Genomic DNA, 25,219 nt, shown 5'->3' with positions numbered 1-25,219 from the left:
ACAATTGCTCGAGCGCTTTTCTATAGAACGTCGTGCATTTTTTCGTCGATCTGATCTTCTTGAGCTGACTTTGACTCCTTCAAAAGACACTCCTAACTCTGAACAACTTGACTCTAATTACAACTCAATTAAATGATATTTTAGACACGAAACTTGCCAATACAATTTAGACCTAACTCCGGCCACTCTCGGTGCTAGTCTTTATTAAATCCACCCCACTTCTCCTTCTTCCCTTCGTTGCTCATCATTGCTGGGGTTTTTAGTGGAAAACACTAGCGCATTGGCAGGCTTATGGGAGAGATTGTGACTTCAAGATGACATGGGGCCATCTATGCCGGTTGATAAAATTAATTAAAGATATATAGTGACATTTTTCGTGGAATATAGGTGCTCCAATAGTGTATTATTTTGCAATGTGTTAGCATGTAAGAAACATAAATATTTTTAAGCTCGATTCTAATATATAATCGTTAAGTTTCGCCAAATCAAGTTTTAACTTATTTCAACTCAAGTTTTAAAATAAGAAAATCAAACATAAGGTGTTATGCACAATGTCAATGCAATCGATCGAAATGATGTAACATGCTACCGACTAGTATGGAATGAGGGATTGGTCATGGAAGTTATAAATGGGACAGCAGTTTTTATTTAAAATAAAAAATAAAAAATAGTAAGCTGTTTGTTGAAGCGGACAGAACAAATTTATAATTATTTTCCATGAAAGTGGCGTTTTGGCACGTTGTACTTGTTGCTTTGCCGCTGTATCTTCTAAGTCAATATTTATAGCATTATTTATTATCAATATTTGTTTAGTCCAATTTGACAGGGCATAAATATATTATATTGGATAATAGATAAAATATTGACTTCTTTTTTTATTTATATGTATTGTTTGATAACATAAAAAGTTTACTTTTAAAATAAAATTTCATGATTTAAACAAAATTTAAATAAATAATTTTTATTGGCAAAATTTAGAAATGATTAATTACTTAATAATAGTTTGTTTGGTTTATTTAAAGAAAGAAAGAAAGAAAAAATTCATCCAAACATGTTTTAGGACAAAAAGTTACTTTAAAAACTTGGTTTTAATTTTTTTTTTCCCCCCTCTTAGGTTTAGTCAAACATGGATTTAAGATTGTTCTACACTGTATTTTCTATAATACCAAATATATAATTACAATTCTTTGACAGTTAAATATTTTTAGTGGCAAAAAAAGTTGTAATAAAGCACTCAACGACCAAAGAAGAAATTCAAGCGAGAACAAGACGTTTATAAACTTGTTCCATTCCCTCCAAAATACGACAAAAACATGTTGGAATTGGAATGTAATAAATTTGAGTCTAGCAAAATAATTAATATACAAGCTTGACGAAATGATGTTTTCAACCAACTTATAAATGATATTGAGTTTGATTTGATTTCATAGCTATTCATTCCAAATTTAATCATTTTGAACAAAAATCAAGTTTGATTAACCAGATATTTTTATATAATTTATAATCTTCTAGTTTATTGATCCAAGCAAAATTGTCTTAAAGATATAATGTGAATTCGTCGAGCTCAAATAATTGTCACTAGTTCCAATTTTATTTATTTATTGATATGTTGCATGACTATATATTGCACTAGAAATCCTGGTATCACATTAACTATAGACGTCCTATCATTTTATTGCAATTTGCATGTATATATTTATACTTCTCTGTGTACAATATTTAGTTTATAGTTTGATATGAGCTAAACTAACAGCAAGTCACAATTCGATATTTACCGATTATCATAAACATTATCTTTATGATGCAAAACATACCAATCTGTTTATGTTTATTGATAAGCATATTTTATAAACTTATTTGAACTTAAAAATGTAAACATTTATAGTTCTTTTGAACAATTATAGCATAATTTATTGTATATTTCATTTATTAGGTGAAACTCAATGAAAGTAAGTGAAATTGAAAGAAAGAAACTAAAATTGGCAGAAAATGGCAAGATTCAAAGTTTGGGGACTAAAGTGTAAATACTTAAAAGTTGTGTCAAATCTCACGATGAAGATTAAAGAATGATAAGGGTCAATTAGAAATAAAAAAAGAGTGAAATGTGATCAAAATAATTTCACAAATCAATTTTCAACCGCACAAGTATATTCCAGATTTTTAGGAGACTGTGACCCATTTTTGATGTAATAAACGCTCAAATTGAAGAAAAGTTATCCCTAGCAAAGTTGTATACCTTTGAATTATACTTTCAACTCATTTTAAATTGCCTTAGTAAGAGAACGTTACGACAAAACTACTAAAAAATACACAGAGTTGGAGTATCAGGTAGTGCCAAGGCCCCCACTCTCGAGAAAAAGGGCATGGCACCACCTGCTGCCAAATAGAGTTTTCAATTGCAATTCACTTTTTTAAAACACAATTCAATTTAAACTCTTCCAAGACTTAAATAAGACATAAATACAACTTTAGAGAATATAATTTTGGGAGAGAACAACACATAATCAATAAGAACAAAGAGCAAAAGCTAGGGTTTGAAGACTTTTGAGTTTGAAGAAGATTCTTGATGCAAGATCTAATTTTTTCCATGATCCTCCGGTTATGAACTCAACACTTTTTGTTTTTATTTTATTATTATAAGTAGCTAAATTCAAAGTTAAAGTGAATGATGTAGTATATGTGTGACCCTTTTATTTCTTTTATTCTAGATCCTGGTTCTTTAAATGTATATGTTGGTTTTACTATGAGTTTAATGCATTGAATTATTTTCTTACTAATTTAATGATTTTGTGAATCTTTTACGAATTGAGATGTGAGTTTAAGATTTAGACCATAGAGTAAAATTTGATAAATTAGTATAATGTGTAGAGATATTTATATTAATTTTGATGTCATTAGATAAATACCTAGAACTAATATTTTGTTTAACTAAAATTAATTCACCTAGAGATATGAAATTGAATTAGTTAAATAAATTCAATGAGAACTCTAGAGGGTAAGTAGAATACTTTAGAAGAATTCAATCGAACACAACAATAATAATGAATTTTGATTGGCGAATTAGATGGAATCCATAAGGAAAGTTGTAAGTCCTAGTATCCACATTCATACTTTTAAAACCCCAATTAAATTGTGTAAGTTAGATGATTTAGTTTAATTAGAAAAACATAGACAACAATCACCAATCACAAACCTTATTATTTGTTTTTGAGCAAATTAAAGTTAGGAATAATATAACCAATTGTAAGATTGTAGTTATCATGGGAACGATATTCAGACTCATTGGTCTACTATATACTTGTTAAGATTCGTACACTTGTGGAATATAAAAATCGACAACATTTATGTTAATGATACTTTATTCATTCTAAGCCAATTCTATGTGATAAAAACCTGTACTTAATTTGTCAACAAGGGTGAAGAAATTCGTTTGTGTTACTTCTTGCTTATACATAAACGTATGTAATAGTTTAAAAAATTCTTGACTTCTAAAATCTTATCGTAATTTTGCTAGACTAAATAACAAAGACCTCCCCTAAGATTTATGACAATAATAGAGAGATCCTTCCATTTTCAAAAATATTAGAAACCTTAGTATGAATTTACATTTTTGTCCTTCTCTACATATGTTCTATATATGATTATATTTATTTTCTTAATTGTTTTTATTATGTTTAATTTAGATAAAAATAAAAAAATTTAATTTTAAAAAGTTTTTTTTTTAATCTTTTTGGTACATAGTAATTTCATCTTAATTATTTTTTATTTTTTTTGTGAATTTTGATTTGTCTCTAAATAGATGAACAAATTAAAATTGATCTAAAATATTTACTACAAAAATGAAGTAAAAAGAAACCTAAATTATGTAACTTTTTCTACTAATTTTTGCATATTTAATGTTATGATAATACTCTTTAATTTTATAATATAGTATTAATGTCAAAAGTATAAATCTAAAGTATTAATGAATTTTCAATTAGCTTTGTTAAATTAGCCTAAAACATTTGTTTATGTTAACTTCTTAATTATTTTCTCAATCATATTTACAAAAAAAAAATTATTTAATTATATTTTAGATTTTATGACAATATTTATAATGGAATTTTTTTAAACTAAAGGGATTTAATCTAAATCAAAAGTATGAAAAAAATTTATTTAACAAATAATAAGAAGGAAAAAATATAATAAATAACCATTTTAAAATAGTATAGAGGGTAAAATGAGAAATAAATATTTACTTTTTGCTGAAAAGAAAAATGAAATTTTTGAAAGTAAAGTCCATATAATTGTCATAAATTGCCGGCTTCGCCGTCCCATCTTATTGAAGATGCTTCATATTGTCAAGAGGTGGTTTGTAAATTAGGGTTTTGTCTGTGACAAAACACAACACTAGATGCCAAATATCCAATCCTTTTTATTTTAATTTTTATTTTTTTCTAAGTATTGAGTCCTTGTTCGAGTTTATGACATTATGTTTCAAATTTATTATGGAAGAGTCTAGAATAGTCAAATGGCATTCGTAAATAATAGAAATATTCTAAATAAATAATATATACCAATTTCAATGGTAAGGTGTCAGAATTGAAGCTAAATTAATGTTTGTGTAATTCTGTTTTCTAAATATGTGTTGATATAATGTCACTTTTGTTGTCATTTCCATTATATATTTTTTAACATTATTGAACGTTATTTTTGTCACCAAAGTGTAGTACCTTGTCAAGTCAAAATATGGGTGTAATTGATAGATTAGGTGGTCTAAGGTATGGCTTAATATATCTTCATACATAGGTCACATATTATAGGAAAAAATAGTTTCTTCTTCTTTGTTCTGAGTAAAGCTAACAGTGGTATCAGAGCATTTTAGGGTCTTTGAAGGGAGCAAAAAAAAAACTGGTTGAAGGTTCAACTAATCAGTGATATCTCAGACAAGTAAATTTGAAGATTCAAGAGTGATGGCCTCAAGTGGTTTCTCAGCACCATTGCCTGCTGCATTTACAGGAGATAATTACGATTTTTGGGCTGCTAAAATGAAGGCATACTTGAAGGCTTATGGCTTGTGGGAGATAACTGAAACAGGAACAGAACCTCCACCATTGAGAGCTAATCCAACCATTGCTCAGTTGAAACAGCATGGTGAGGAGGTAGCAAAAAAGTTTAAAGCTTTATCTTGCATTCAATCCGCCGTATCTGATGCAATCTTCACCAGAATCATCACATGCGAGACAGTAAAGGAGGCCTGGGATCGGTTGCAAGAGGAGTTTAGGGGAAATGCAAGAACAAGACAAATGAAAGTGCTCAACCTGAGAAGAGAGTTTGAGAGTCTGAAGATGAAGGAGACTGAATCTGTCAAAGATTATTCTGACAAATTAATGAAGGTTGTGAATCAAATAAGACTCTTGGGAGATGAGTTAAGTGACAAGAGAATTGTGGAAAAGGTTCTTATCAGCTTGCCTGAGAAGTTCGAAGCTAAAATCTCATCACTGGAGGACTCAAGGGATCTGTCTTCAATGTCTGTGGCTGAACTTGTTAATGCATTGCAAGCCACTGAACAAAGACGTCTGATGAGGCAAGAAGAACAGGTAGAAGGAGCCTTATTTGTTAAAGGAAAATTTAAGGCACAAATCAGTTATGGTGTGAAGCAAAACCAGCCTGGAAGAAGGAGACCTGATGATAGTAGAAGTGCTACTAATAAAAATGTGGATTATCCACCTTGTCCCCCATTGCAAAAAATCTAGTCATTCACCCAAGTGGTGTTGGTATAGACCTGGAGTTCAATGTAGGGGGTGTAAATAATTTGGTCACATTCAAAAAGTGTGCAAAAACTCGAAGGAAAAACCGAACCAACAGCAAGCACGGTTGACAGAGGATCAAACACAGCAACTGGAGGAGCATCTGTTTTCAGTAATCAGTTCAAAAATTGGAAATGCTAATGAATCTTGGTTGTTGGATAGTGGTTGTACTCGTCATATGACCTCAGATTCAAGCATTTTTGTTGAGCTAGATAATGCATACAGGTCCAGTGTGAAAGTTGAAAATGGAGAACATATGGAAGTGAAGGGGGTAGGCAAAATTTCTGTGCAAAATCCATCAGGTACCAAGTATATTTCAGATGTTCTTTTTGTCCCTGAAATTGATCAGAATCTAATAAGTGTCGGCCAGTTAATTGAGAAAGGTCATATGCTTATATTTAAAGACAATATGTGTACTATACTTGATTCATTAAATCAAGAAGTGATGAAAGTAGATATGAGACATGGAAGCTTTCCTTTGGAACTCAGAAATGTGAAAAATCAGGCACTCATTGGGACTGTGAATGAATCACCTTCGTGGCATAAACGGTTTGGGCATGCTAACTACAAGTCACTTGAACAAATGCATGATTTGGAGCTAGTAAAAAATATGCCTAAGATTAGTAAGGATGAATGTGTGTGTGATACTTGTCAATTGGGAAAATTATCAAGGCTGCCGTTTGACAAAAACTCAGCTAGGAGAGTAGAAAATAAACTTGATCTTATACATTCAGATGTGTATGGTCCAATGAGGGTATCAACATTGAATGGAAGTAGATACTTTGTCCTTTTTATTGATGATAAAACCAGAATGTGTTGGGTTTACTTCTTGAAAATGAAGTCACAAGTTGCTGGTATATTTCAGAAGTTTAAGACGCTTGTGGAAAACAAATGTGACAGAAAAATTAAAGCTATCAGATCTGATAATGGAACTGAATATTGCTGCAATCAATTTGACAGATTTTGTGATGAAATGGGAATTAAACACCGGCTAATTGTGCCTTATTCTCCTCAGCAAAATGGGGCTTGTGAAAGGAAAAATAGGACAATTATGGAGATGGCTAGATGTCTATTGTTGGAGAAGAACATCCCTAAGGAGTTTTGGGCAGAAGCTGCCAATACAGCTGTGTACTTACTAAACAGATTGCCAACAAAATCATTGGATAAAATGACACCTTATGAAGCTTGGAATGGTGTTAAACCAGATGTGTCCCACATTAAGGTATTTGGAAGCCTTTGTTATGTGCATATACCAGATGTGAAGTGGGACAAGTTGAGTAAGAAAGCTGATATTGGTATCTTGATTGGATATTGTGAAAATGCAAAAGGCTATAAAGTGTATAATCATCAATCAAAGAAGATGATGTCCAGCAGGGATATCAAGGTTGATGAAGGATCATCTTGGAATTGGGAACTTGACTTGGAGACCAGCAAAGAAAATCAGTCTCAGATTCCAAGAATGGTCACAAATGAAGTAGATGAAATGGGCAATGATGAAGTAGGGATTGAACTTGATCATTTAGAGGCTGATAGTGGATCTGATATAGAAAATCCAGTGCTAAGAACAAGGCCATTAGCTAATATATACGCCAACTGCAACACAGCATTACTGGAACCATCAAATCTTGCCAAGGCTATAAATTCTCAAGTGTGGATGGCTGCTATGGAAGAAGAACTGAGAATGATCAATAAGAATGGAACTTGGGAGCTAACTGATAGAACAAGAGATAAGCATGTCCTTGGTATAAAATGGGTGGTCAAGACTAAGTTGAATGCAGATGGATCATTTAATAAAGCCAAAGCCAGACTTGTTGTGAAGGGCTATGAACAACAATATGGGATTGATTATTCTGAAACATTTGCCCCTGTTGCAAGGTATGAAACCATTAGATTATTACTTGCAATTGCTGCTATAAGAGGCTAGAGAGTTGCTGGAGAGTTCATCATTTAGATGTCAAGTCTGCCTTTCTAAATGGTTGGCTGAATGAGGAGATACATGTTGAAAAACCGGATGGTTTTGCTATTGCTGGAGAAGAAAACAAGGTCTATCTACTCAAGAAGGCTTTGTATGGCTTGGAGCAGGCTCCAAGAGCCTGGTATATTAGGATTGATGATCATTTGATGAGTCTTGGATTCACTAAAAGTGTGAATGAACAGGCACTTTATTTCAAGCAAAGGGAGGATGAAACTACCATCATTTCCTTGTATGTTGATGACTTGCTGGTAATTGGGAGCAATCAAGAGGTTGTTGACAAGTTGAAGGATGAAATGATGACAGTCTTTGAGATGACAGATTTGGGGATTGCAAATTATTTCCTTCGCATGGGAATTTATCAAACTCAAAACGGGATTTTTGTGAACCAGTAGAGATATGCTGAGAATGTGCTGAAGAAGTTTAGCATGGAGAAATGTAAGCCCGTTAATACACCTATTGTTCAAAATCTGAAGCTGATGAAGGAGGATGACAACAAGAAGAGTGATGAAAAGGTGTATAGAAGTCTTGTGGGATGTCTTTTGTATTTAACCATTACACGGCCTAATCTCACGTTTGTTGCAAATCTGCTGTCCAGATTCAGACAAAAGCCCAGTGATCTTTATTTTCAAGCAGCTAAACGAGTCTTAAGGTATATCAGAGGGTGTACTGATCTTGGAATCTGGTTTAGGAGATCAGAAAGTTATGTTTTAACAGATTGCTCTAATAGTGACTGGACTGGATCAAGTGATGACATGGAGAGCACTTCAGGCTATATATTCTACCTGGGATCAAGTCCCATCTGCTGGAACTCAGTGAAGCAAAAGACCTTCACAATCTACAGCAGAGGCAGAATATATAGCTACATCCGAAGCAACCAATCAGGCAATTTGGCTAAGAAAAGTGTTGGCAGATTTGAGTCACAAGCAAGAAGAAGCTACTGTCATTAACTGTGATAGTCAATCAGCTGTGGCTATGATCAAGAATCCCGTTTATCATGGTAGGACAAAGCATATAAAGATCAAGTATCATGCTATTCAAGAGGCACAAGCAAATCGTGAAGTGAAGCTGGTCCATTGCAAATCTGAAGATCAATATGCGGATGTTTTCACAAAATCTTTGTCCAAGGATAAGTTTGAAACATTAAGGATATGTCTTGGTGTTTCCAACAAAAGTGCCATGGAAGAGTGTTGATATAATGTCACTTTTGTTGTCATTTCCATTATGTATTTTTTGTACATTATTGAAGGTTATTTTTGTCACCAAAGTGTAGTACCTTGTCAAGTCAAAGTATGGGTTTAATTGATAGATTAGATGGTCTAAGGTATGGCTTAATATATCTTCATACATAAGGTCACATATTATATGAAAAAATAGTTTCTTCTTCTTTGTTCTGAGTAAAGCTAACAATATGAAATCACAACATTTAGCTTCAAAGTTAATTTTTATTTCCCACCAATTAAAATAAAAATAGTTTGCTTTTATATTATTGGCTAGTGGGTAACTAATTACTAAACACACTTTTAAATAAATTTTAAAAACAAAAATCCATTAGTTTAATGTCTTAAATTTTATATTTAATTTGATAGCTCAAATATTCTCATCCATGGACTGGTTAGTCTAGACAGTAATTATTAACTAACTAGGTTTTGTTTCATCTAGAAAGAAATATGAACTAGAGAAACTAACTCAAACTCATTGTTTGTTTTGCTAGTGATGAATACATGCACAAGTTAAAACTCGAATCTCTTTCTCTTGCTAAAATTAGAACTTGAAATAGAAACAGGCAAATGGATAAATTTATTATATCCAATCAAGAATACATAGTGCGCAAAATAAAAGATACATTAATAATTTTTATTGCCAATCGTATTTTTTGAACGCTTGCTCGTTCAAATTCTGAAAATAAATGCCATCACTTTTGGCTAGCCAAAAGGAAGCACCACCATCACACTCGCGTTTTCCCCATTTTGAATTAAAAACATCGAAAGATTGCTTCTTTGAACCCCATCCAAGAGTGCAGAAAAACAATGTATTTCCAAATAAGCTATCACAAAACTCCCAATCAAATTCTCGGCTATAAGTAAGAGTATGATTTCCAAGATCATCATCTTTAGATGCACAATGCAACATCAGTAAAGATTGAGGTGGGAGGTTATTGAATACATATACTGAATATTTTTTAGTGAAATGGCAAGAGGTAACTATGTGTGGAAGACTGCAGGACAGTAGAATACGAAATAAAAAGAGACTTTTCATCATGGTACAATAATTTAGATTGCTGTAAAATGAATTTGATGTGTTGAATTAAGATTTTAGAAGGCCTTTATAGTCGCAATTCTTTGAGCCCGTCAAGATATTTCGTGGACAAACTTCAATGTAATTTTGGAAAATATTTTTGCAATTCGAAATGAATCCACAAATTTAACAATTATCAGAAACCCTAATTGAAATCTTATTTTTTAATTCGTATTTTACGTCAATTTAATTCATGTTTACCTTAGCTAGATGATTGGGTCGTATCTTTCCTTATTTGTGTATCCTTACCCAATGATTATGTAAATCCATCAAAATTATCTTTCAAATTTAAGGGTTTGAAATTTTAAGTGGCAACTAATTAATGAAAATTTTCAATGCTCAAATTATTATTGTGTTCAAAACTTGTGTCCAAAATTATCGTTCATTTATCGTCATTACTCATAGTAATTATACATAATTCAATGTGTATGTGCATGTAAACAAGGTGCTCTACCAATTAAATTAAGATGCAATCCCGATACTAAAGATACAAAAAATATTCAACTATGAATCTCATGGTTTGTTTTGATCGCGACTCACGATGAATTGACGTGCACTAATTAAAAATCATTTAGTTTTGCCCCCTTGAAACTCCATGAACTAATATTTCTTTTGATTTTTACTCTACACTTACATAATGAATATAAGACATTTTTGCTGACTAATGTTTCTCGTTCTTCTTTAAAAAGCATGATATCCTTCTATAACCATAAATTGATACTTTATTAAGAAAATAGGGATTACTTCCTAATTAAAAAACTAAATGGAAAAATAAAAGATTTTAACTCAAAATATACTGAAATAATCACACACTAATAATTTTTTTCCCAGTCATAATTTTTCAGCGTCTTTCGTGTCAAACCATGAAAAACAATGTTGTAACTATTATTGTTGATTATGGTGAAATAATTAATAAGAGTTGGGATATTGAATATATTCATATTGACATTATCAAACCACGTTAAATCAATTTTGTTAGCACTGGTTGTATATTCCTATTTTATTATATATACACGGACGAACAACAACAACAAAAAAAAAAAAAAAAAAAGTTCCGCTGTGTATTAATTAGTCTGTTTTACCAACACTCCGAAACAGACAAAATGAAGGAGAAAATAAAGACGTGCAAACGAGGAGAAAGGAAAATAGGAAGGTCTATAGTCTATAAAAAAAATTTATTCAGTTTTAACTCTGCCCTTGCTAAAATTAGATTGGTCACACTGGATTCATACGTTCTCATTTTTGGAGAGACCATACTTTTGGCATAAACGAGAGGATTAGGTGGAGCAATATGTAAGACCTGTTTTGGCTGCCAATAAGATGAGACGAAGACGAAGGTTCAGAAAAGTAAAAGAAATTATTTTTCGACTGCGGGCATTTTATAAAGTAGAATTTCTTTTCTCTCTGGTTTTTGTCCAAATTTGGGTTATAGCTCAATTCGGACGACTAAGGTTGAATCCAAAATAATATGAATCATGATATCAGTTAGTGTTGTATTGCAGCAATTGGAATTTATTATCAATTATGATTATGAATTCCGAAATCTCAATGCAAGTAGATAGTTTCTGATATTATCAACATTGGAATAGCCTGAGGAGTGTCTTACTCGAGGACTCAATCATGCTTCACCCATACTTTCCTGGTACGAAGTCCTCGGGGTAAGTAAGTCCTCGAGATACTAATCCTACGGACTTGGTTCATACTGCCATGGGACTCACATGTTAGTGTCCTCGAGAAAATAGTCCTTGGGTCATTGTTCTCTAAGATATCCCCGAGGTGCAGATGTTTACCCAACAAAAGTTCTACCCTCCAAGGGCTCTATGTCAACTCTAACACCATTGGTCGTACAATTATATTACAAGTACGACATTTCTCTCAAGTAGGACTATATTGGATAAGTACATCCAACTAGTTCAATCCTTATAGGATTGAACTACCCACCTCTATAAATATAGACCCTCAACCCATTAATCAAGTACGTTATACACTTATAGTTTTCAGCATATATTTTTCCTCAATTCCCTATCTGACTTAAGCAATGGAGGGGCGATGAAAATATATCTTGTTGCCTTTATTTCAAGAACCGAAAGACTACGTTCATGCTTGTAATCAGTCCTCATCCTCGAGATTTACAAGGTACGATTTTTGGTAGCATTAGTAGCGCTGTCTATGGGAATTGCTACTGATACTGACATTCCCTGCGTATCCCGATCATTTGGGAGGAATTTTCTTATGATTTCCAGTCATATGTGCTCGGGATGTGTTCGATGTCCTCAGGGAAATGTGCCCGATCTCTATTTTCCAACAAATTACCACAGGATACGAGATGTCCCCGGGAATAATACGTCGGGCAAATCCCATGAGGTCCTCAACTACCATCTTGAGAAGGTCTGTCCATTGGGAACTCTAATCTGACACAAACACTTCAACCCATATCTCCTAAACCTAGGAGAGTTCTCTTGGTTATTGGTCTTCTAACCATGGTAGAATTCAAGCACTGCTTTCTTATAGGACTCTTATCAGATAAGACTATCTAACTAGTTGAATCCTACTAGGAAAGCACGTTATACCTTTATAAATACAGAACCTTGAGCCATTATTCATGTACATTTTCATTATTCTCCAGTTTATAGCATCACGCATATAATTTCCTTTCTGACTCAAGTATCGGAGGGGCGACGAAAACACACCTCGTTGCCTTTGTTTCAGGAACCGAAACACTACAATCGTGCTCATTCAAAGTCCTCAAACTCAGGAAATCAACATGTACGATATTTGGTAGTATCATTGGCGCCGTCTGTGGAAAACGCTTTACCAAAAGCCATGGTTAACACACGATCAGGTCTTCCCCCGCAAGCTCATCCGCTCCCATCCCTCATCCTGCTGATAATCAACCGGCTCCTCAAGAAGAAACCTCTGGAGTGCCTGCACCTCAGCGGGCGGCCTTCACAATTGAAGCATTTGAATAGCTCCGTCAGCAGGTGGCCACGCTAACACAGTTGTTAAGTCAAAGAAATTCGCATCCGTCACAGGTGCAAGTAGAGCATGGTGATTTTATGGCTGATGCTCGAGCCTGAGCACCAAACCCTGCAACTGGCGAAGTAGGGACCTCGGGTATTCGTAACATGCCCTCGGGCTCAAGATCAGTTGCTATGAATTCCGGAGAGATTGCCCGGATCATTCAGGCAGGAATTACGACTGGCCTGCAACGGAATGCTCGAGGGCGAACAGGTTTTATCCCTAACACTCCATTCACGCCGAAGATATTATCATATCCCCTTCCCGACAAATTCAAATATTCTCGCATTAAGGAGTATGATGGGACGACTGATCCAATCAATCATCTCAATGTATATACTGATGTCATGAATTTGTAAGTTGTGCCAGATCAAGTTATGTGCAAAGCCTTCCTACAAACACTGACTAATGCTGCTAGGGATTGGTTCTCGACATTGGAGCCCAACTCCATAGCCTCATTCTCAGATTTGGCTGATAAGTTCTCAATCTTCTTTGCAAGTAGCAAGCGTATCAGAAAGACTACGGCCTCTCTCATGCAACTTCGCTAGGGACCAAATGAAACCCTACGAGAATTTATGACGAGGTTTAACAAGAAAAGACTTCAAATACCTGACCTTCACATTACGACGGTAGTTTTCGCCCTCACCTATGTCATAGGGTGTGAAGCCTTCAAAATGTCCTTTTCAAAGACCCCGCCACAAACAGTGACCGAGCTCCTTACACGGGTTGAAAAATACATTAATATGGAAAAAACACTGAACCCAAGGAGACCTGGTCCTTCTTATGAAAGGGCTGAGAATAAGAGACAGCATGACGTCACCTGTCGACCCGAGCATCCTCGGGACAAGCGCAAGAATGAAGGGCCGTCAAGGCCTCTCACCCGATTGAACACAACCAAGGAAAAAAATTTGATAGGGATCAAGGATATGAAAGAGTTGAAGTAGCCTTCAAGGATAAAGTCGCCCCCTGACACAAGAGATAAGAGCAAGTATTGTGAATTTCACCGAGAGCATGGGCACCACGGAGGATTTTCAAGCCTTACAGCGAGAGATTGAAGCCCTCATCAAAAGAGGGCTCTTAAGAAATTACATCGATCATGATACGCCCGAAGAATGATCGTGACAATCAGAAAGAGCTTGGAGCAGGAAGTAGTGCTCAACCAACTGCTGGGACCATTAATATTATCATTAGAGACATAGCATCTGGAGGAGACATAAACAGTGGGCAAAAGCAGTATGCCCGACGACATGCTCATACCCCAAGGGAATCCCGTGATGAAGTGAAAGACATTACCTTTGGGGCAAGGGATTTGGAAGGAGTATCATATCCTCATGACGATGCCTTGGTGGTCTCTGCAATTGTGGCTAACTTCGAAGTAAAGAGGATTCTTATCGATAATGGGAGTACAGCAAATATACTCTCACATGAAGCTTTTTCTAAGATGGAGAACAACTCAGAACAGTTAAAACTCCTCTACAAGGATTTGGTGGTGGAGTCATTATCCCAAAAGGAATCGTCGAACTTCCGCTTCCTTTAGGTCCTAACAACGCCCAAGTGACGGAGATCATACCCTTCCAAGTGGTTAACACTCATATGGCTTACAGCATCATTCTGGGAAGACCCCTACTGAACAAGATCCAAGCCATTGTATCAACTTTCCACCGGGCCATGAAGTTCCCAACAGGTCATGGCATCGGAGTAGTTCGAGGAGACCAAACAGCTGCCAAATAATGCTATGTTACTAACATCCGAGGAATGAGTACAGACGTCATGCAACTTTCAGACCTCGAGCTCGATCCAAGAGGCAGACTTGCCCCGGTTAAGAAATTGGAGATGGTTGAGCTCGATCCAAGAGGCAGACTCAAGCATGAAAAAATGATAACTATTGGTCGGGATCTCAAGGTCAGCCTCCAGGAAGAAGTCATCAATTGCCTGTCCCGCAACATTGATGTTTTTGCATGGAAGGTCGAGAATATGCTAGGGATAGACCCTGAAGTAGCGGTCCATAGGCTCAACATAAGCTCAGGGGCCAAACCTGTTAAGCAAAGGAAGAGACAGTTCACGCTAGAAAGACGTGTGGTCATTCAGGGAGAGATCGGCAAACTGGTGAGAGCGGGGTTCATAAGGGAAGTCCACTACCCCAATTGGCTCGCTAATGTTGTTCTTGTGAAGAAAGCTAGTAGCAAATGGAGGGTCTGCATCGACTTTACGAATCTCAATAAGGCATGCCCTAAAGACTGTTACCCGCTATCTAGGATTGACAATCTTGTGGATAACACGTCCGAACATAAGTTGTACAGCTTCTTAGATGCATTCTCAGGGTATCATCAAATCCTCATGGCCAAGGAAGACCAAGAGAAGACTTCATTCATGGCTGATTCAACCATATACTGCTCCAGGGTGATGCCATTTGGGTTGAAAAATGCTGGGATAACATATCAGAGGCTCATCAACAAAGTCTTCGCTGATTTGATAGGGAAGAACATTGAGGCCTATGTTGACAATATGGTGGTAAAGAGTAAGAAGGCAGAGCAGCACATGTTGAGGAAGTGTTCGCGACCCTACGAAAATATCGGATGAAGCTCAACCCAGAGAAGTGTGTATTCAGTGTGGCCTCGAGAAACTTTTTGGGCTTCATGATCACTCATCGGGGGATCGAAGCAAACCCCGATAAGATCCAGGCCTTGGCAGTAATGGAATTGTCCGATACTAAGAAAGAGGTTCAAAAGTTGACAGGTAGGGTAGCAGCCCTAAGCAGGTTCATGTCCCAAGCAACAGACAGCTACTTCCTCTTCTTCAAAGCTCTCAGAGGCAGCCAATCTTTTGAATGGAATGAGAAGTGTGAGAAGGCGGACACTTTGTTTTTGTACTTAGCCGTGTTTCAGAATGCAGTGAGCAGCGTCTTGGTAAAAGAGGTCAACAGAGCCCAACAGCCCATTTACTATATAAGTAAAGTCCTACTTGATGCAGAGACAGGTACACTTTGGGCGAGCAACTTGCCCTACCCTAATAGTGGTAGCACGAAAGTTTCGACAATATTTTCAGTCTCATTCTATTGTGGTGCTCACCAATCAGCCTTTGAAACACATCCTTCAAAAGCTAGACGTCTCAGGCAGGTTACTAAAGTGGGCAATTGAACTAGGAGAGTTTGACATAGAGTTCAAACCCCGTCCATCCATCAAAGCTCAAGCCTTAACAAATTTTATCGCAAAACTCACCCCAAGGCCTCGAGGTCCATATGAGAACTCGAGCACTACGATAGATGTTTGGCAAATTTTAGTGGATGGAGCATCGAACTCCTCAGGCTCGGGTGCAGGGGTCGTCATAACGAGCCCAGACATGCTCATAGACATTAAGTGTGCACTCAGGTTCGAATTCAAGGCAACCAATAATGAAGCCGAGTACGAGGCTGTCATCATAGCTTTAGAACTTGTCATTAATCTCAAACTTGAAAACATCAAAATTTTTAGTGATTCCCAACTGGTGGTTGGGCAGATTGATGGAACATTCGAGAAGAAAGATGAAAAAATGGGCTTATACTGCTTGAAAGTTCATGATTTTCGATGAAAATTGAAGAGTTGTGAAATTGTGAAGATTACCCGGGCTGACAACTGCAAGGTAGACGCCTTATCAAGGTTGTGTTCATAGGAGTAAATGGACTTGACAGGACAGTACATGTCAGATTTGTGACCGAGCCAGCATCAATCCAACCGTTGGAGTCATGGACGTTGATCATGAGCTGTCATGGATGGACCCAATTGTGAATTTCATAACAAATGGCAATCTTCCAGAAGAACCTCGAGCAGGAAGAAGCATCCGTTCGAAAGCTCCAATGTATTGCATTATCAATGGGATCTTATTTTGCAGAAGCTTCACACTTCCATAACTTATGTGCCTTAAGCCTTCAGAATCCTCCCAAGCCCTGGAGGAAATTCATGGAGAAGTATGTAAGAACCATCAAGGAGCCCGGGCGTTGGCCTTTAAGCTCATAAGGTATAGATATTACTGGCCTACCATGAAGAAGGATGTCGTAGAATATGTGAAAAAATGTGACAAGTGCCAGAGATTTGGCTAAGTTATCCACTCTCCTGCCGAGGACCTCACTAATATCAGCTGCTCTACCCCATTTGAGCAATGGAAAATAGATATCCTCGAACCGTTTTGATAACGAGGGGACAATTGAAGTTGGTAGTTATAGCAGTTGAGTACTTTACCAAGTGGGTGGAGGCCGAACCCTTAGCGACGATCTCGGAGCCTAAGATAAGAGCTTTCATTTGGAGGTTCATCGTATACAGGTTCAGGATACCAAAGGTCCTCATAACTGACAATGGCCGGCAGTTTGACAATGCACAATTCAAGGATTTCTGCTCCAACCTAGGGGTTGACCACCATCTGACATCAATTTCTCATCCTCAAAGTAATGGTCTAGCTGAGGTCACCAATCAGATTATATTACAAGACCTCCGAACAAGGATTGGAGATACAACAGGTTCCTAGTCTGACGAGTTACCCTCCATACTTTGGACTTATAGAACATCCCACAGGACTGCCACTAAGGAGACCCACTTCATTTTAGAGTTCGGAATCGAAGCTACCATTCCCATTGAAATCAGGTTGCCCAACCAAAGAAGAGTTAATCTCGAAGAAGTAGGACACACCACCGAACATCTCGACCTCTTGGAAGAAGTTCGCGATCAGGCAACCTTAAGAATAGCCTCTTACCAAGACAAAATAACAAAGTATTTCAATAAAAGGGTGAGATCGTGAAGATTTAGAGCTGGGGATTTGGTGTTGAGAAGGGCTCAAGCCGTTGGTCATGCTCTGGGAAAACTCGGACCAGTCTGGAAAGGGCCCTTTTAAGTCATACGACAACTACCAGAAGGTGCATACAATTTAAAGGATACTTCGGGAAGACCACTCCCAAGACCATAGAACGTCGAAAACTTAAAGATATATCACAAGTAACTCGCTTCACCATGTTTTAGAAATAAAGCCTGCATGCCAAGTCTTTTTTTATCATTAATAAGGCATGCGTGCCAAATTTATTTTCTTTTTTATCATAAGGCCTGCGTGCCAAGTCCATTTATTAAGTTATGTTACAGTCAAAGTTAAATTCGATGATATGATCACTACAACTCAAAACCTTGCTCCAAGCAAACACGCAAAACCTTGTCCTCGAAAAAAGCACTCAAAGCATTGTCCCGAGCAAGCACTCAAAGCATTGCCCCGTGCAAGCACTCAAAACCTTTCTCCAAGCAAGAACTTCAAAGTCTTGCCCCAAGCAAACACTCAAAATCTTGCCTCGACAAGCACATATGAAATAACAATCCTAAAGAATGTAAAATACCCGATCACTAAGGGGTATCCTAAGCACTCAGGGCACAAAACTCGTTAACAAGATTGGATATGTGCTCGAGCTTAATTAGTTTTCTGGGGAATCATAATTTCATAGATCGGGACTTCAATAGACCTCAGGAACATATGAACAAGATCAATCATCAGGGGCGACATATTGCTCGAGCTTAATTACTTTGAGCGTGTGATCTATGCTTAACAAAATCTTCGGGATATGGACACAAGGTTAAGATTGAGCTTGTTACTAGACCGATAGTTCAGCTTAGCCCCTATATAATGATCGAGGTACGCCGATTACAATTGTCATTTCTTACAATTTAGTCATCGAGATAATTTTCCATATTAAGGATGACCCTAAGATCAAGCTATTACCTTTGTCTGAAACTTCATATGGATTCTCTTAAAGTAGAGCTAGTTCACCCTTTATATATTAGTGGTCGAGCTTGCTTTACATGATGGTCACTTCATTTAGTTTAGTCCTCAAATGAAATTAAAGCTCAAGCAAAACAAAATCGAAATAACATAATAAGAAAGCACTTTAAGCTCGGCAAGAATACATTGAATTATAGCAAAAATCATTGTTCAGTACAAGTGAAGGAGCCGAAAGTATTCAAAAACAAAAAGAAAACAAAAACTAGTCTAAGTCCTCAGCTCCTTCTCCCGAGGCCGGGCTTCCATGCTCTTCCCTCACATCCTTGCCATCAATATCGATCTCCTGGTCGTCGGTGGCTTCCTCGGACTCTGAAAGCTCGAGGTCTTTAGCAACCTCTGAGATGTTCTTCAAATCCTCAGGCTTTGCATCAGGCTTCGTGTGCAAAAATGCCCAAGCCTCTTTTAAAGCATAGAAGTACGAGCCCATGGCATACTCCCCCTTCAGCCCATTGAACTCCTTAGATGTTTTGAAGTCCTCAATGGCAATACCCCGAGCTTCGATCAGACGAGCTTCAAAATCCCTCTTCAAACGCTCTATCTCGAGCTTTAAATCCTCGGCCTCATCCTTAGCCATATCAGCCTCTTCCCAGGCCTTTTGTAGGTCATTCTTAACGTCATCACGTTCCTTCTGAAGAAGAAAGTGCTCAGCCTCCATATCAATAATTTTCTTCTCACGTGCCCGAGCAGAACTCTCGAGCTCAGCAGTTTTTTGGACCTCATCTTTTCCCTTCAGAGAAAGACCTTGGGCGATACTAAGTGTCTGCAACATATAAAATTCGAGCTTAACGATTAAGTCATAGAAATCCTTAACTTACACAAGTAAAATGAGCGAGCTTACCTTCAATGTAAGGGATTCAAGAGCTTTCATGCCCTCGTTGAAGTCGAGGTCCTTTCGATACTTGTCTACGATGCTCGACACCAATCAGGATCTTGATTTTTAAAAGAATGCACAGGTTGGACCTCATCCTCGAGGTCAACAACCTCGAGAGTACTCCTTGACCAAGGATGTGATCGAGAAGTGGCGATTAGAGCTTCATGTTCATCACCCACTGTCCCAATGGTCGGGGACTGTCCTTGGTAGATGGCTCGCTAGGCCCACTACTAACAGTCCCAGACCCTGAATCTCGAGGCCTTTTTTTTCCCTTTTCTGACCTGGGGCTCGAACTTGAGGGGCCTTCGATTTCTTATTCATGACCTGTCGAAAAGCTGAAGGATCGAAAGTCATCCCTACAAAAACAATTCATTAGCATGAGCATAATTCTCAAAGACAGATCGATGAGGGAAAAGGCAAAAGTACAATCCCTACCCTCAGTGTTTTTCACATCTGCAAGATCAAGAACATCATCCCCCAAGATGTCATCTATATCATAAACAAGAGGCTCGAGGTTCTCTAACATCTCCCTATCCCTTTCTAAAGACTCAAAATAGGCATGGCCTTTACAAAACCTGGCCATGTCGGGCAAAACCCACCTAGGACTAAAAGGAAAGTCAGAATCCTAAGGTATGATATAAAACCAATTTTCTTTTCACCCCTTTAATGAACTTGGCATTCTCAGTATCCTGAAACCTCCTCGAGATGAAAGATAGGTAAAACATGTATATTGAGGTAGCTGTTTCAAATCGAAGACCATTCTACAAAGGTCAATGTATGGGTTAATACCTAGGTATCTACAGACTATAAAAAGTAGGTAAGCATCCTCCATCCATTTGGTACGAGCTGTCTAGGGCTCATGTTGTGCTCAACCAGTAAGGCCACAAAGAAGGGGTGCAGCGGCCATCTAAATCCACCCTTTAGTGAGTATCTAAAAATTACAAACTCCCCATCCCAAGCAATGGCCATCCTATCCTCACCCCCTGGTGTCCTAATAGCACACTTCGGCATGAGCCCGTGCTCCCTAGCTGTCGATATCACTAGATGCTCCTTAAATTTACAAGGGAGGTCGAGGTACCTAAAGGGAGTCGAGATACCTTGTGCCCGAGGATGTGCATTAATGGGCATGGCCATGGGTATGATTGAGCGCTCCCTATCCTCGGGGGTATTCCTTGAGGAAGAGGAAGATGAAGACTCACTTCTATTACTAGACATCCTGACCTAGGTAAAAAAGTGTCTAAAGAATAACTTAAGATCTCGAGGTCTTATCTTACAATCTACGCCTAAAAACCCACCAAAGTTCTGATCCTGACGATTAGCAAGAGATGTTTACTATGAGTGAAAAGTGAAAAGTGAAAAGTGAACAAGGTATTTATAGGCAACGAAGGAGGATAGTCCAAAAGTCACTACCCGACCGTTAGATCTGGCCACGTGTCCTACATCCAGCCCATTTCACTTTTTACTGCCTTTTCTTATCTAGGGCTTACCTCAGTCCCACGTCAGCCCTTCTAAACACCTGTCTTCAAGAATTCCCTCAAGATTACACACTCGAGCTCTTTGCCTTTTGGCTTCTTTTGCACCATATCCTCGAACAAAGCTTCGAGAATAGGTGCACAGGGCCAGTGATACTGACATTCCCTGCATATCTCGACTACTTTCATCTCGATCATTTGGGAGGACTTTTCTTGCGATTTCTGGTCATATGTGCTCGGGATGTGTTTGATGTCCTCAGGGAAATGTGCCCGATCTCTATTTTCCAACAAATTACCTCAGGATATGAGATGTCCTCAGGAATAATACCTCGGGCAAATCTTATGAGGTCCTCAACTACCATCTTGAGAAGGTCTGTCCATTGGGAACTCTGATCTGACACAAACACTTCAACCCATATCTCCTAAACCTGGGAGAGTTCTATTAGTTATTGGTCTTCTAACTATGGTAGAATTCAAGCCCTACCTTCTAATAGAACTCTTATCGGATAAGACTGTCTAACTAGTTGAATCCTACTAGGAAAGTACCTTATACCTCTATAAATACAGAACCTTCAGGTACGTTTTCATTATTCTCTAGTTTATAGTCTCACGCATATAGTTCCCTTTCTGACTTAAGCATAGGAGGGGCGACGAGAACACACCTTGTTGCCTTTGTTTCAGGAACCGAAATACTACGATCGTACTCATTCAAAGTCATCAAGCTTGAAAAATCAACAGGTACGAATTTTGGTAGCATCAGCTACCAAAAGTCATGTTGAATACACGATCAGGTCTTCCTCCAGCAAGTTCATCAATCCCAAACCCTCCTCCTTTTGAAGATCATCCCGTTCCTCAGGAAGAGTCGTCAGAGATACCAGCGCCTCAGCAAGCTGTCGTTACCGCCGAAGCTTTGGTGCTATGAATTAATAAATGAAGTTGATAACTTTCTGAGCTTTGGCATCACAACATAAGTCAGGTTATGTTAGAGTTTGCTAATTCTAATTTTTTTCAAATATATGTTCTGATTAGTATGTTGGTGGTTTGAAAAGTTGTCGACGTAACCAAAGAAGTGAACCTATGGCAAAAAAGGAAACAAGAGGCTTTATCAAGAAACTTCTTCCATCTAGCTCTATAGATAGCTTAACGAGGCTGATCTTTGCAAATGTAGTGTATATCAAAGGAGCCTGGAATGAGAAGTTTGATGCTTCAAAGACGGAAGACGACAAATTTTTCCCCTTAAATGGAAGCTCAGTGCAAGTACCTTTCATGACCAGCAAAAAGAAGCAATATATATGTAAGTGTAGTGCTTTTACAGTTTTAGGACTTCCATACAAACAAGGTGAAAACAAGCACAAGTTCTCTCTATATTTATTTCTTCTGGGCGCTATAGGTGGACTTCCAACTTTAGTAGAAAAAGTCTGCTCCATATCTGGATTCTTAGATAGTCACCTACCTTATCAACGAGTGGAAGTGGATGACTTCCGTATTCCAAATTTAAGATATCTTTTAGGTTTGAAGCTTCTGAAGTCCTCAAGGGACTCGGAGTGGTCTTAACTTTTTCAGGCAATAGACTCACTAAAATCATTTATTGGGGTGAACGAGGAAGGTACCGAACCTGCAGCTGCTACTGGTCGTGTACAAACGTTGGAGTGTTTACCAATGGAATGGGATTTTGTTGCTGGTCATCCATTTCCATTTGTTGTAAGGGAAGATACAACTGGGTTGCTACTATTTATTGGGCAAATTCATAATTCCTTCTCAGTTAATTAAAGCATCCAACCACGCTATCAAAAACAGGCATCGTACTAATGTAAGTTTACTTGCATCATTCTAATAAAGAAAGTATGGAACATTGTTAAACGGCTTAGCTTCGATTCATGTTAATTTTGGTTGATATTTGAATTTTGATATACGACGGTCTCATATTTGATATGCAACAGTGTATGACCACTCATATTATCGGCTAAGTTATATGAACTGTACGCAAAGGAAAAGTAACCTTCCTAAGCAATGATTTCAACTTTCAGCCATGCCAATTCACATGACACTAGATCCAATGCCCTATTCTCAGATTCAGTGTTGGATCTTGACACCACATATTATTCTCCAGATAACCAAGATAAATGGCTATTACCAAACTAAACACTATGGCCTGCCACTGACCTTTTGTCATCAGGGCAACAAGTGCAATCTGAATCAGAATATCTTGTTAATCCCAATCTTTAATTATATTTGATATGTAAGCCATAATCTATTATCCCTCTTAAGTATCTAAGAACTCTCTTAACTGCTGGTCAATAAGTACTCTTAGGTTCTTGTAAAATTTTGTTCAATTTGTTTATGGTGAAGGCAATATCAAGTCTCGTGTTGGCTAGATATTGTAGGGATCCAATCATACTTCTATAAGTTGTTGGTTCCTTCATAGTTTTTCCATCAGCGACTGTGAGAAACTACTATGGCGGGAGTAGGACATGCCTTGTGTTCTCCGCGCCTGCTTTGATCAAAATGTCTTAAATATAATTTTCTTCTAAGTTAAATGCGTAGCATACCAGCATCATATCTAACCACTTCAATTGCTAGGAAATAATGCAGTGATCCGAGATCCTTCAATGCATATATTCTGTTCAGCTTCTTTACAAACTTGTCTTGTGACTCTGTGTTACTACCTGTAATTATTATGTCATCCATATAGATTTATACTATCACTTTTTTTCTGTTTTGAAGAAGAACAATAAACTGTCACATCTCGAATTTGCAAAGCTTTAACCAAGGAGAGTTGTCTTCAAACCCTCATACCAAGTACTAAGGGCCCTGTTTTAAGCCATAAAGTGTCCTCTCCAACCTGCAAATATGATCAGGTTTTTCTTGTCAATGAAGCCCTCTCGTTGGTACATATAAACATTTTCTTGCAACGGTATGGGCCAACCCCCAGTGGCAGTCCTATCTTTTGGTCTGGGCAACCAGCATATTTTGACATCTCTGACCATATAGAAATAGAAGGGCTATTGCAGTCCTAATTAAGCCCCTGTCTCACAACCATTATTTGGGAAAAAATATTTTAAATAGTGATTTTTTGGAAAATGTGTTGTTAAAAAGTAGAAAAAAGTTTTGGGTTTAGGTACAGAATAATTTATTGTGTGAATATACGGTTGAGTACTCAGTACGTAGAAAAAAAGAATTTTCAAATAATGTTGCCAAATAGGGCAAAGAAACCTACTATGGTTGGACAGAAAAGGGCCAAAAGGCTGGCCCTTCTGCTTGCATCACTCCTTTCAAGAACTCAAAATTGACTGGAAGTTGGAGACACATCATGTTATTTCTTCCATTTTTCTTGTCATAAATTTTTTCCAATTTAAACACCATTTCAGTTACTAGTTCTTGGTAAAGTAAAGACCGAAAATAAAATAAATTGAAGCATGAATCAATTCAAGGAGTTACTCCTCAAGTTTTTATGCGAAGATTCATAAGATACTATTCGATAATGTATGTTTAGCAGGTTCCCTGCTTACCCGAGTGAACATTCAAATATCTGTCAATCCTAATGTGTTGAAGACCATGTCATCTGATCTTCCATCTTCTAGATAAGACGGTCTTGTCTAGGCAAAATTTTGCTACCTTGGAGGAATTTTGTGCATACTCTCATTAGGTGGGTGATTTTGCGAAGAAAATGTGTTACGTTTTAACTCATTAGCAAGGGCTTAAAGTAAATGTTGAGCACCTGGTGACACATTTTGTTCCTCTGCCACTAAAGATATAGGAAATATAATTCCTGTGACATAATTTATTCCTCTACTACCTAAGGGCCTACTGCTAAGAACCCTCCTATGGTTTACGAAAAGAAAAGGGTCAAAAGTCAAGGCCGCCTTCGCACATCACTCCTTTCAAGATCTATAAGTTGATTGGAAAACCATCATGCTGTTTGTTCCATTTTGGGTCATACAGTTTTGCAATTTTAACCCCATTTCTTGTTCCTAGTAAACAAATTTGTGTTTCAATCATGCTCAGTGAAGCT

The 25,219-nt window shown here is 37.3% G+C and overlaps 1 protein-coding gene and 1 pseudogene across 1 annotated transcript; one reads left to right on the top strand and one right to left on the bottom strand.

Annotated features, from left to right (window-relative positions):
- Positions 1–9,618: 9,618 nt before the first annotated feature.
- On the bottom strand, positions 9,619–12,179 carry LOC111409398 (S-protein homolog 2-like). The gene is made up of 2 exons (XM_023039451.1): positions 12,091–12,179; positions 9,619–9,979 (listed from the first exon to the last, which is right to left on the bottom strand). The coding sequence occupies exons 1-2, from the start codon at positions 12,177–12,179 to the stop codon at positions 9,619–9,621; spliced, it is 450 nt and encodes a 149-aa protein (XP_022895219.1).
- A 9,800-nt stretch (positions 12,180–21,979) lies between these two features.
- LOC111409397 lies at positions 21,980–23,002 on the top strand (annotated as a pseudogene).
- The last annotated feature ends 2,217 nt before the right edge of the window (positions 23,003–25,219 follow it).

Source organism: Olea europaea, chromosome 14 (genome assembly GCF_002742605.1).
Source record: "Olea europaea var. sylvestris chromosome 14, O_europaea_v1, whole genome shotgun sequence".
NCBI lineage: Eukaryota > Viridiplantae > Streptophyta > Magnoliopsida > Lamiales > Oleaceae > Olea > Olea europaea.
Note: the sequence above shows the minus strand (reverse complement) of the source record. Positions and strands in the feature narration are given on the sequence as shown.

Excerpts from the sequence above, each read along its gene's own strand:
- LOC111409398 (XM_023039451.1), bottom strand. The coding sequence starts at position 12,179 with ATGAGGACTGATTACAAGCATGAACGTAGTCTTTCGGTTCTTGAAATA. Across the intron at positions 9,980-12,090 it reads ATCGCCCCTCCATTGCTTAA|TCTTCCACACATAGTTACCT; the intron begins GTCAGATAGGGA and ends ACTGTCCTGCAG.